This window comes from Varroa destructor, unplaced genomic scaffold, assembly GCF_002443255.2.
Source record: "Varroa destructor unplaced genomic scaffold, Vdes_3.0 BEIS01000004.1, whole genome shotgun sequence".
In the NCBI taxonomy this organism is placed as follows: Eukaryota; Metazoa; Arthropoda; class Arachnida; order Mesostigmata; family Varroidae; genus Varroa; species Varroa destructor.
The window spans coordinates 23,336,636-23,349,924 of record NW_019211457.1 but is presented as its reverse complement, the minus strand read 5'-3'; the positions used below and the strand labels follow the sequence as shown (position 1 = coordinate 23,349,924).

The window sequence follows — 13,289 nt, the reverse complement described above, 5'->3', positions numbered from 1 at the left end:
AATCGTTGATTTGCATTCAAGGGCTTTTGTTCTGCAGCTGACCTTAAGTTTTCCCTATTATATTTATTTTTGGAAATAACTAATTTCTGTCGAGGTGAGCTTGCTACTCAAAGAAGACTATCACACTATCGTCTCTGTGATTGCGGAAATCGTTCTTATGTTGCTGAATGAAAAATCGGCTGATTCGGTGTTGGCAATATTACAAAGTTTTATTAATGCCGGCTTACGAATAAGGCAGCTTTTCTAACAAAACTTCGAACAGATTAAAAAAAAAAACAACAAGAAGAAACTTATTACATAAATTCGTTGAATTTTAAGTCCGGTACCGGCGTTAAGCATCTTTATTTTCGGTTTCAAACCTCTACCACGACGTTTTCTTCGATCTAGTAGGCAAAACGTTACCCATACGCTATGATGAGGACTATAGGAAGTTATGCGTTCTATCATATACTTTTCCCCAATGATTGCTAAGTTCAATTTTCGATCACCAGCTTATGGACGTCTGCCTGTACAATCATCGATCACCATAACGACTATGCAAACCTGTCAAAAGTGAACCTGCGCATCACGTGGACTACGAATTACAACCCAAGATATTATTACTGCAATTACTATCATACCTCCATAGAATATGGCCAGATTCATAAACGCACTGATAAAATAAATATGTCTGCCGCACTCCGTTACCAACAGCGTCAGTGGACCGGATCGTCACAGTGACTCCTATAGCGAAGTTTGAGTCGCGTTAATCTTGTTTATCCGTTATAGGCATTATCGTTTCTATAATATATGCACATAGTTTACTCATTATGGTTGTTACTTGCTTTATGGCTCACGCCAACTGGATCCTTTTCTATGCACGCTAGCTGAGCTGTTCCGTGTGCGCTAATGTGGCGCAACATCGTAGACTATTGCCAGAACGTTCAGCTCAGACCACCAAGAGAAACGATAAGGTAATGGCCGGAGGTCTCAGGCACAAACACAATGACGGCCCCAGCGAAAGCTTGTCAAAGATCCTGAAACAACGACAGGTGGTATGCTTGTGTTTTCGACAACGGCTGAGTGAAAGGTGACTCGGTGTCTGAGCACTGCTTAAGGAATTTTAACCTCTCCTTCGAGACGATACGGCCATCACACGCCGACGATTTCAAGGGCCTCGGCTCCTGTCCTGCCTGTTTCTTTCCCCCCGCTCCAGTTTCCTAACTCTAGTGTACTCTCACGTGGAAAACGACGTACTGTGTCTATGGAACAGTGTGTACAAATAGCCTGACATTTAGCTCCAATCTTTTTTAATGATTCAGAGATGTTTAGGACGGCTGACGCTGGCCTACAGGCAACAAACTCATGAGGCGTGCGTTTCATACTTACTTATTTACCAAGAACGGCCCGTACAATTTCCGCACATCGATACATGCGGCGGAAGTAAAATGAGTTTTCAATGCATTTGACAAGGAAATGAGTTGCGATAAGGCCGGGGTGATATGATGGAATTAAGTGGAGAAGCTACTCCAGTCTACGCGGAGTTCTTTTCGCCACAGCCGTCGTTGCCGACGACTTCGTCATTACCAGTGAGTAGTTTCGTCCTTGTGTAGGGAAGCGAATAGGATAGCCCCTGTCCCTTCACTCTTTCTCAGGTCTTCAGTCCTTTAGAGGTTACGCTGAATGTGGGTATTTATAGCGTTTCCATTTGCAGTAGCTCAAGCCCATTGCTGCTGCTATACGCACTAGTTCATGCGCGCTTTATCTTTTCAGCCGATCACGGTCGGTAGTCACACGCGGTGGCAACTGTTGTTGCAGCGTGCGGTATCTAAATTGGGAGGCGGTAGCTGTGTTGAGCATCCACCCAGACCAGAGTCAATTCGGTAGGTCTCGGACCGCGAACCAAGGACAGTAGAAAAATGGTCCGATTATTAGCCGAGGCGTTGTAGATTCTAGATGATCTGGAACTTCGTGTAACGATAGGGATCGCGGAGTCGAAGTCAACGAGAAACGTAATTAAAAAAGCAGATGGCTTTTAAAGGGTTTCAGAAATAAAGTCAACAACAAAATACATCGAGTATCGGCTAATCCTCGGAAGGAGGTGCTAGTGGAACCAGTGGTAATCGAAGAAGCTACCAAGGAAGTGATACTGCCGGTCCGTTGACAGTGCAGGCCGTTAGCCTATTGGGCCATGCGCGCCGTATCATGGAAGCAGAATTTTCCGCTTGATCATGTGGATAAACATGATAATTATTACCATAAATGTTTTATGCCCCGGCCTTATTAGTCCACGCCCGGTTTATGCCGGCGTCTTCTCGTACGTAAGACGTTGTTCCCCCATCAGTTGCTGTTCATCTACGTTACAACAGATATAATACGCCTGTTCGACAGCCTAGTATTATCGCACGGGCGAATTAGAATTAACAACTCTTTCGGCCTTGTCTGGAAAGTGAGCTCTTTCCGATAGTCGTCCATACGCGATAGACGTACCATTGTATCTGCTGTTATGATTTGCAATAGTTAATCAGATATTATACACTGTTCGACTATGTAATTATTAGATATTCTATAGAATTGTGCACTTATTCTAGGAGTAAACACGATGGTCAATTAGACAACTTCGTTTATGTTTCTCAACTCTACGTACGATGCATATGTTTCTGGACCGTACAGGTCATGACGCATCGTGCCGATGACAATACATATATAATTGCCCATATGATTTACCCACGGATGCGCGTATCTAGACAATCAGTTACTACACGTCTATTGTCGTTCATTCATTCGTTACGTCATACGGGCTATTCACTATCATGAATATATTTGTTTGAGGTGCGGGAATTCGAGGAGATCGGTAAAAAACGAAACCTTCCCAAACTCACATCGTTAATCTTCTCTAATCACCGTCACCGCTTCATTTAGCAAAGTGACCATCAACCAAAAAGTGTTCAACCTCTAAAAGGCAGCTACCTCATCAGCTGATGGTAAAGTTTTAGGAACCTCAACGAGCAATCGTGGATCCTATGTACATGCACAATGTTATTAGTAAAATAGAGGAGCACGTGGATAGATTGATGCGTCGATATCGCCGTCTACCTGATTATAGCTTGCTACTATGTTATGACTTTGCTGGTCAATGTCAGCTACAAGTCGCGCGGTCCAACATGTTACTAAGTTTGTGTTATAGCCACAGAATTGCTTTGAAATACGCCGTCAGCTGGAAGGTGTTTGTACGAATACACACACACACACACACATATACACAAATTTGTAACCTGTAAGACGACTTAGTAAGCTGCTCTTCCAGCTTTTATGCGAAGCAGCATTGAACATTGTGAAACAAAAAAAAAGATGTTTACTTATATAAGTAAACATCTTTCAAGGTAGAGATAAAGATTTCTATAATGATTTAAAAAATATTTAAAACAATGACATACTTTAAACAATTAGATCTGAATCTTTTTAGCAGACTTAGGGGTTAAATTTCATATAAAATTAGAGCTTTGAAATAGTGGCAGGTTAGGGCAAATCGGCAGGCCAGCATCGTATCTGCTCGCATTTAGATTTGACAAATGGCGTCATAGCGACTGCAATGAAAGCGGTATGTAACTGATGATAAGCAAAAAACGCCACGTGAACAGCTCGGCTCGTCCTTGTACAATAAGCAATTTTGTATATATATATATATATATATATATATATATATGTATATAAATAACATATACGCATATGAATCATCGTATGACCGCCTACCGTATATGTGTGAAGCGTAATTTCGTCACATGATATTCTGAAGAGGGGCTATGTCTCGGTCAAGTAGCACGTATTATCTATCAACCTCTAGCCATTCCATCATGATTATTATCATCGTCGTCGTTGTCGTGTGTGTTTTGTGACTCCTCCCTGTCGGGAAGCGACAGATGGGTCCGCCGCGTCTAACGAAGTGCCGAACCTAGGGAACTGCGAACGCAGACTTTGATACGTTACATTTTTCCATTGCTGCTGCTGCTGCTGCTACCGCTGACGTTATTTTTGATGATGATGAGACTGGTCATAGCGATGGTGCTGCCCTCTGTCGTTGATTCGTGCCGGGCTGTTCACGTCGCAAGCGCACTACGCCGCACCATCGAAAACTTTTCTATACTGGTACTAGTGAAATAGACAAGATAGCCGCGCTATGTATTGGCCGAAACAAGCGCCAAGTATAGGCACTGCTAATATTGATTATATATGAGTGTAGTGTTCGTTGAGAGAGATTCAAAGACTCTAGGTCCGCCGCCTTCCGTAGTTGTAAAGCTCGGGCTCACGACCATGCAGGCGCATCTGAGGTTCAATGGAATTAAACGGCATGGTACGATAGGTGGGATTTCTTAGGCGCCCGATCCCAGATAGTACATGTTATCATTAACGCTAACAGTTAAAGTAGGCGTTTCGTCTAATTTTGCCTGTAACAAACAAACTTTCGAATCTAGCCATAAGTGGAAAATAATAATGCCTTGATGTATATAGCCGGTTCGACGTATAAAATTGCGCCTTTTTACATCGGCGACATTTATTCGTGGGTTAAATTGCGCTTCATCGGATGCTGAGCACAGCGAGCTTGATGAGTACACTTTTATTTAGTGGAATATTTGTACCGTATTGAAGACATTCGCCACACCTAATTCCGACTTCAATGTGTCCTTCAATGTGTCTTTCAGGGGTCTTTGGTCTATGACAGCGTCAACTGTCCTACGCAACAACAGGATGAGTTCAAAAAGCCTCTATCAACAGCTTTAACAGAATCAAACAGAAGTTGCATTGAACTGTTGTGACGGGGTTTACGATACACGACTAATCACCGCCCTTTAAACCGTCTTCCAAGTAGTCACTGTTCAAAACAGCAATTATTCGAGAAAACTTAATTTTCACATGTATCTTTTATGCTTTTCAATAAGCCCCGACTGCATATTACCATATATTGTTGCTCGTCTGCTCATACGGCGTGCGAAAATACACAGAACGAATAGTTTTCGAACTTTAAGCTAAATTTTATGGAGCACAGGCAAACCAAGCGTGATCCGCGAGATTCATCGGCAATCCGCCTACAAGCGTATATATCAAAACAAGATCAACTACTATAACGATGTTATTATTATTATTATAAGGAAAGCGCCAGCACTCAACATTTGTTGTTATGCTACAGCCGACCGGTTTGAGAAAATAGAAGCTTCGATGCGATAGAGTAAGTTTACGTTAATGAGTTTTAGTGGCATTTTCAACTTTTTCAATTGTTCGATCATCGATGGCGTGCATGCAATCCCACATTTAGAAATGATCAGTCGGACACGACTGCTGCTAGCGCCAGAAGAAGCTAGCGCACGCACTACCCTGAAGTGATTGGGGCAATAGAGAAAAGCGTGGGCCAAAATATCAGGACTAAAGTACCGTGTTGTGGTTCGGCAGGACTGTGAGTTAGCAACTAAAAGGTCGCCGATCTGGGCCAAACTCTGTCATCGCTGGGGTCGTGGTGGGGCCCAGAGCCCAAACACGACAACATCGAATAGGTTGGTGCCGTTACTGCTTATTGCTTACTGCGACAGTACACTCACACGGTTGGTGGGCGCCGAAGTGGGGGAAACGAAGAACAGCCTTTGGCGAAAGGCTCAACAAGCGGTAGCTATTGAACGTCACAGCGTTCTTACTGCACCAAACAGTAGCAGTAACTGCAACATCAAGCCAGTATCATTCTGTACGGCGAAAGGCTACCAGCCTCTTGAGGCCTACGGGAGCATATAGAAGACCTCAGTGAGACTAAACGAAGCTTGCCAGGCTACAAGACTGTTGTTGCAGTGATAACGACAGCGAAAGTTTATTTGTTTGTCGTAACGGTGTGCCTTGATTTCATCGCTCCCGACTTTTCGGTAACGTTTTCTAGTATTCTGTTCCAACCCAGGCTTCTCTGACCAGCCTAAATCTTAAAAATTACGTATCGCAATCAGAAAAGCTACGCTCGTGGGAGAAACTTCAAGATATGCGACCCAACATCAGTAGATGGCACGGAACTGATCTCATTGTTGGAAGGTGAAAGCTTTTTTCGAAGACGCCTGATTACGCGGCAGAAGACACGAGGGAATTTTTACGAAAATCAGCTTTAGGTCCAAGTTTTACGGCACGCAATAGTACAACGAAAAAAAAATAGATATGTTTTAGTCAGCGCTGAACATCTGTGGGAAGACTAGCGATCAGAAACGATACTGAGAAGTACAAAATACAGGATACAAGGAGGCGGAGAAATATAAATAATAAGCGAATCAAAAATAGGTCAACCGATGTGTTTATGTGTTCCACTAGAACAGGCAGACAAACAAAAACGGTTCAAAGCCCTCATCTCTACTATAGAGCATGACTTACGTGACTTGACCGATGCATGCTGTTTCATATACCTGCATGCTTGTAATCGTCCGTATTACCCTTATATGCAACAAGACTATATAACAGATGAATACACAAGTTATGCTGATAGAGCCGAAGCTTGCAGACGACTACACAGAATCATTGTTGCAGCTGCAAAGTAAAGCTGCTACAGCCATGGATTGAATTCGTAACGTCCCATCTTTCTCTCCGCCATCCTGTATAGCTCGCATTTTAGGTTGTCGGACTCACCGCCGCCGCCGCCGCCACTGCGTCCCAAACAGCTGTATCTTGCTAGGCCATTCAGAGAAAGGATACGGGACGAGGACAGTTACGTGGAAGATTTAACCTGGCTATTGTTGAAGCACCACCGCCGCGTCCAGAATACCGCTGCGATTACGGAAAACAAGTTGCTGCTGGAAGATTCAAGGCCAACGAGTCAGGCGGCGAAACACATAACGCACACGTTGGCAAGTGATGACGAACGTGAGCCTGAACTCGGCAGATGGCTAGAGAGAGAGAGAGAGAGAGAGAATAAGATAGAAAAAAAAAACAAAGCGTTACACCGCGTCAAAGTAGTCTCACATGGTGCTGGAACTTCTTAAAACAACTTCATCTTCTTTGTCTCTATGTTGGTTGAAATTAACAAAATTTTCACTATCATCGTCGACGTGTTCTCGTCCACTCAGCTCACGCGCTCACGTTGTTTGGTTGGCCAATGTAAACGGCCCCCAAATTGGCCGTAGGATAGACGACAACGGGACACAAATTATCGTACCTAGCAATTGAAAAGAGGCGACCAAAATAACTGAAAATTTGTCAAGAACTTGTGTCGTTCAAGCTGCGCTGAACCCAATAACGAGTCATTGTTTTTGTTGTTATGATTATTATTATAGTCAGTGGCTGTGGCTATTGAATGTCGAGTACGTGGGCCATTGACGGCCACTTTACTGTAGCCGCTGTGGTCGGCTGCACCATATCTAAGCGAAAGCGTGGCCGCTTAGCTGTCGCCACCTATCGCTTACCTACCCACAACCTGTAACGTACCCATCTCCATCGTAACAAGCGGCAACATCATTATTACTACCACCATCACAGTGACAGCAGCAACAGTCGCCGCGGTGATCATATCCGAACAATTATCGACCGGCGACATTGGTTGCGTCCACGCGCAAGCCGGACTTTCCTTGGCTTGGTTTTCTGGAAGTGAAGGAAATCAAAAAAAGAACAAGAGGCAACTGTAACGCTAGTAACAGGCCCACAGTCGCCTAACCCTACCAGTACTGCTGCCCCACGCATAATACTACACGCATATATATATATATATATATATATGGTAGAAAATTTCGTCGGCGCTTTCTTGCCTCGATTGCATTTCCGTCTTGATGAAACGCCAGAACATTCGAACGCTCTCTTTAATCGTATGCACCCTCACTTATCTGCTCGTGGGGGCAGCCATCTTCGACGCCCTGGAGAGCGATTATGAAGTCAAGCGAAAAAATACGTTGACATATATTGAGAAGGTAAGTCGCTAGATTGAACAACGTATAGTTTATCACCTCTTGCATTTTATTAGGTACCTTGTTTGTTAAGCTTTATTTCACGCTCTCTCAACAACCCATTTAACAACTATCCAATTAGCGAAAAATTGCTCAATTTATGTTGTCAGGAGGTCCCTTGTAGAGACACTTATAACCTAGACACGCAAATATGGCTGAGTAAGCAACGTCATAGCATCCAAGAACTTCAGCAAAACGTCTGTACTCGCGAGGTTCGGAATCAGTAGGAAATACAATCAAGACTATGCATTTCTAGCTTGATGCATGATTAGGGCACAACAGAAGCATGGACTTAGTTACCCCGTATATGTATGGGTCTTGAAGATATGCACAAAGCTTCAACGCATAATTCAGCTGGCGATCGAATATCAAAACGATCTCACCATATGAACGGAAATTGATGCTTTCAGATGCTGATGGATAAATATAACATTTCTGAAACGGATGCCAAGATTTGGCAAACAGTTATGGTGAAAACGGCCAATCGTGCGGTTCGTCAGTGGAAGTTTACCGGGGCTTTCTATTTTGCTACAACAGTGCTAAGCACAATTGGTAAGTGATTGATGAGTGTATCAACGAGGCAGAAATTGTTAATTTCTGTTTGGCCTCCTCTTCCCTGAAAATAGTCTTCAATTAATGAACGGGCAAACTGTTGTCTAGGGACCAATTTCTTTCTCGTGTGAGATCTATGAAAGAAATGTCCTGGGCTTTCTTCATACCGGGTCCTTTAACAGCTTTCAGCAGAAGACGACAACTTCCGACTGTGATAGAGACTCGACTGAGAAAAGTAGAAAGCGCGTTGTCGACGAAGTCGTTGATGGTTTAAACCAACCTACGGTCGCTATATGTACATCTCTGTAGAAACGAAATTTGGCTGGATTGACATAAGTTGACGTCTAAGTAAGTTTATGTCGTTCCGCTCGATGATGTTACAAGGTGAAGTTAATTTGGAGGCTAGGTAGAGCTGTGCATTGCATGACTGTATACCACCGTCACGAGTGCTATACTTCAAGCCTCAAAGTGGAACTGCGCTAATGCTGGTACCGTCTGAGACAGAGCTGTGGGCAGTATTTTCTGGGATATTTTCGAAGTTCAGATTTTTTTCCAGCACAAAAGTTAGGGGTATCCATGAATATTGTTCAAGTATAGTTGAATCTGAAGGAACGAGCGATAATTATCTACGATTGTGATCGACAATCGGTACGATTATGCGGGACTTACTAAGCGAGCTAGTTACGTCCCCAAGAACATATAGCGTTTTGCTTATAAACATAGTTATGAATTTTCGCGCCACAACATTAAGGAAAGGTCGCCATTTAGGTACTATGCATTGACAAATTAGACTTAAATAGACAAATCAAATGTGTGATCCGTCTCGCTTTTTTCACCGCGGTACGACAGTGCACTAAACTATGCAGTGATATCGGATCGTTTCATATTATTACATTTATCGATCGTTCACTCTTCGAACTATGGCAAAGTACGCGAGTATAAAAGAGGCTTCGTCATCCGTTGCTCTCGGAATGTATTCCTGCCTGTGGTAGTCATTAACTGTCTAAGGCTAGCACCATTTGTTTTGGAGGTAACAGCCTTCGAACCCTAATTGATGAAATCTTCATCGTCGTTGATGACCAGCGATCCGCTCATGGTTATTATAATAACAATCAATAGTTAATCAGAAAAAAAAAACTACCTTAGCGGGATATTTTTTATCACTGTAACTAGGAATCGTGCACCTACCGGCGTTCTTACGAGGTGGGAGAGAATCAATCGAACCAGACCTCATAAGTGCAGCAAGATACTGCTGGGTTATCCTTCTATATTAAACGATTATCATCAGTCTAACAATACTACTCTATGTACTGGTCGGATAAGGCAAGGGCGAAACAGAGATATTAATGTTGTTAGAAAGCATTTTTTTTTTTGTTGCGAAAACTTTTCATTGGAACTTCGACTGATTACGGTCCATCAATTTTTCTAACGAAACTCACCTATTAGCTAGACACAGCATGTTCGAGATACTTGTACGGTGAGCATTTATGCTGCTACAACAAGCTCTGCTTGATCTTTTCAGGATACGGACATTCTACGCCTGCCACGTGGGGTGGCAAAACTTTTTGTATGTTTTACGCACTTGTGGGCATTCCGCTCGGCCTGGTCATGTTTCAGAGCATTGGAGAGCGTCTAAATACGTTTGTCGGATACCTGCTTAAGCATGCCAAGAAGTGCGCAAGGTAAGCACCTAACACTTTGCAGAACGGAAATAGTATACTCTATCCGCGTATTACGTTATACCGAACTTAAAATACGACCTTCGTTTTTGCATACATTTTTTTCTTCGATCTCAACTATTGATTTATAGCTAGATATTTTTTCTACGTGACCGCATACGCCGTCCTTCCGATAATTTACGGTAGCTTCTAGCTTCTAACTCGTAGCAAATTGCTGTGGCATCCTCTAGCAGCATTATATATCGTTACTTCTCCGTCGTCTACGTCGCCGTTTGCTAGCCACAACGAAATGAATATACATAAGGCGTACCTTGAGCGTGGTAAACCGCATGTAAGCCAGCGTAAAATGTAATATGCATTCTTGCGACATAAGAGTGTTGCCGTTATGCTCGTTTTCGTTACCCTGAGACTGCCACCGAGAGAGTTAAAAAATTAATGACAAACCATCAATTAAGGTCTGGTTCTACCTGTCTTCAATCTGCTTCTAAATAATTTAGTACATGTTAAATCGAATGAATCGACCCCTGCGACGATGAATGATTGTGATTTAGTAAATTATCACATACTGTGAAGTATTCGATTGAAAAATTTGAAGCTACGAACTTCGCTAACGATAAGTACCAAACATAATCAGCTGTACGTCGCAGAGGTAAGCAGAAGCATCGCTGATGGAACGGTGTTGTCCGCACATAATGAAAATCTGGAGCTGTGTTCAACATATAACCGCAAGTAATAATCTAAAGTAAAATAGGATCTCACTCACGTGGTCCTGGTTGTTTTTCATCGGTAATCCATCGGCATTCTGTACGTACACAAAACCTTCTTGTGATATCAACAGGTGGCCAATACTTGTTTCGATCTTGTTGTAAGACCGTCTTGCGGGACCCGTCTGTACGAGTGCGTTGAACGGAAAACCAATTCGAAGGTGTCTAACCGTGTAACTGCAGCCTATGATCTGCTAAATTCTAAATAGTTACCAATTTAGCCTGGAGCAATATAGAACACAGTAAGGGTTTTGCGACCCGAGTAAGCTGTGTATTGATCAGCTTCTTTACGGATGTTGCTATCGCTGGATAAGGGTACGATTCAATGAAGTTTTAACGTGCCCTATGGTTCTTTTGTGGTACTTTCGCAGGTTTCTGTCCGCTTGGATCTTGTAAATTGCCGCGCCTTCAAAGAGACGGTCGTTTTACTTATTTGCGAGCGCAATTTGGAATATAAATTACAATAGAAACGATGCTTCGCTTTCTATCTATCCCATTTATTTGTTTTCTCTTCTCGTATTGCTTTTTATTATTGTTTTATTCGTCAGATGTTAATTCTGGCATTGGTAAAGGATAATATAAATCATCAAAGCTAGAACATTCTCTTACGGCCCAATTCAGGTAATCAGTATTTTGAGATATGGTTTTATAATAGATATCTTTGTTTTTGTTTGTTTTCAACTTTCTGGTTAAAAGCGGATCACAAACACTTGCTGGGATGATTACCAAAGCCTATCGTTAGTGAAGTCTATGTAGCAATTATTTTTCCTGCGACAGCTTGCTGAATCGTACGAAGCCGTATAGAAACAAACGTGTCATTTTTACACATGTGCTAGCCACAAACGTGCATGTATCACTTGACAGTAACGTAAACCTTCACGTACCTAGATACACGAATATTTCGAGAATGGAACATTGTTGCTCATATTGATGAGAACTGGAATTGCCTTCAGTATACCAAACTTTAAATCTCAAGTACAGACGTATGTGATGATACTTTAGCTCAGATATCACAACTCAGTCGCAATTGAAACATATGGACATTAATTAGACTTGTTTACCTATCGTGTGCAGGCATGGCCAGCACATCAAGATATCCCGTCTCTGTCCTAGTGCACACCTGACGTTTGAACAATTAGGAAATCACGCGGAACAATTACGAAAGCTTTAGCCACATAGTCCGTATCAAAATTCAATAGTCTTGTCATCGTTACTTCAAATTTTTCGATTAATTCTTCCAGATACATTTCTTTTTGACGTCTATATATACATATACATTCTAATTTTCATGTTTAAACGATGTTTTTGACAATAATGTTCTCACATTTCACATTGTCTCCCTGCTAACCAATATCACATAAATGATGTGTAGATATTATCTTGAAGCACGAGTTTGTACGACTGAGCGATCACTTAAATGCGCAAACACCACACGTCGTTGTCCATATTTTTCATTATCCATATTCTCATCGTCCATATATTTGTATATATGAAGCGCGTTGTCTAGCAGCTGGCCCAGAGGTGCTTTTGATGCGGACGAAATGATAAGAATTACTAAGGTACTCGTTGTTAAGATTTTTCCTTCATAAAAACTACATAAGGGAACAAAGTACTTTAGGGAACTTTGCTCACACTTCGCATGCCTTAGACAGGACTCGTCCAGGCCGGCTTTCAAATCGCACTAATATAGACGATAAAAGAAAATTAATGCCGACGCTCAAAGGCAGATTCGATCATTAAAATTGGCTTTCACTCTTTCTAAATATATTGTATAACTTCCATGATAGTCTTAATAAAAGCGCTCTTAAATTTAATGTGTGCTCGCATACACGTACACGCATACAAACACGCACACGCGTCGTATTCTTGCTACGTGCCAGAGCGAATGGACCAAAAGCAGCTGAAGTACAATGACAACTTTCGGTGTCGTTCTTCCAATCCATTTTGAAGGAGTTACAAGGACATACCAAGGATCACCAAGAAAACGCCTCTTAGACCAAAGAATGGAGTATTAGAGCCGTTCAGTTGGTTAAGCATTCCTATCATGTTCCAAGGTCAGTTTGTAATATGGATGACCAATCTAATTATACACAGTATAATGCTCGTAGATGTATTCCTATTCTATTCGAGAACTGTATGTTTTGTTCTCTGCCATTTCAGCTACGGAGCCGTGACGTGTGTCTTCATTATTAGACTTCATTGAAAAGATGGAAGCTTTCTGCGCTGCTAAGACCTCTCCCATTGTAGGTTCGTCAGCGAATTCTGGATAGACACTTTAGTCGCAGAGGCAGACAAGTTCAACAGTCAAATTGTTCTAATGAATTATTCTATATATATATATATATATATATGTATATGTATAT

At 42.1% G+C, this 13,289-nt stretch overlaps 1 protein-coding gene and 2 long non-coding RNA genes across 6 annotated transcripts in view; 2 read left to right on the top strand and 1 right to left on the bottom strand.

Moving 5' to 3' along the window:
* The window catches only part of LOC111249486 (uncharacterized), a 36,859-nt gene extending 24,033 nt beyond the window's left edge, over positions 1 to 12,826 (bottom strand). For 3 of the 4 annotated variants that reach the window (XR_015326784.1, XR_002672942.2, XR_015326785.1), the window contains exons 1-4: positions 10,926 to 12,826; positions 9,923 to 10,136; positions 7,420 to 7,572; positions 6,625 to 6,881 (exon numbers count right to left, since the gene is read on the bottom strand). This is a non-coding gene — a long non-coding RNA (uncharacterized LOC111249486). Of the gene's footprint in view, positions 1 to 6,277; positions 6,882 to 7,419; positions 7,573 to 9,922; positions 10,137 to 10,925 lie in introns of those variants that run through there. The other variant, XR_015326783.1, reaches the window with a different exon arrangement.
* The window catches only part of LOC111249482 (two pore potassium channel protein sup-9-like), a 19,153-nt gene continuing 13,433 nt past the window's right edge, over positions 7,570 to 13,289 (top strand). The window contains exons 1-3 of the mRNA XM_022803395.2: positions 7,570 to 7,895; positions 8,342 to 8,483; positions 10,006 to 10,165. Coding sequence (XP_022659130.1) covers positions 7,758 to 7,895; positions 8,342 to 8,483; positions 10,006 to 10,165 — 440 coding nt within the window. The 5' untranslated portion in view covers positions 7,570 to 7,757. The remainder of the gene's footprint in view (positions 7,896 to 8,341; positions 8,484 to 10,005; positions 10,166 to 13,289) is intronic.
* Positions 10,626 to 13,100, top strand: LOC147755980 (uncharacterized). The gene is made up of 3 exons (XR_015326786.1): positions 10,626 to 10,966; positions 12,877 to 12,980; positions 13,087 to 13,100. It is a non-coding gene; the product is annotated as an uncharacterized LOC147755980 (long non-coding RNA).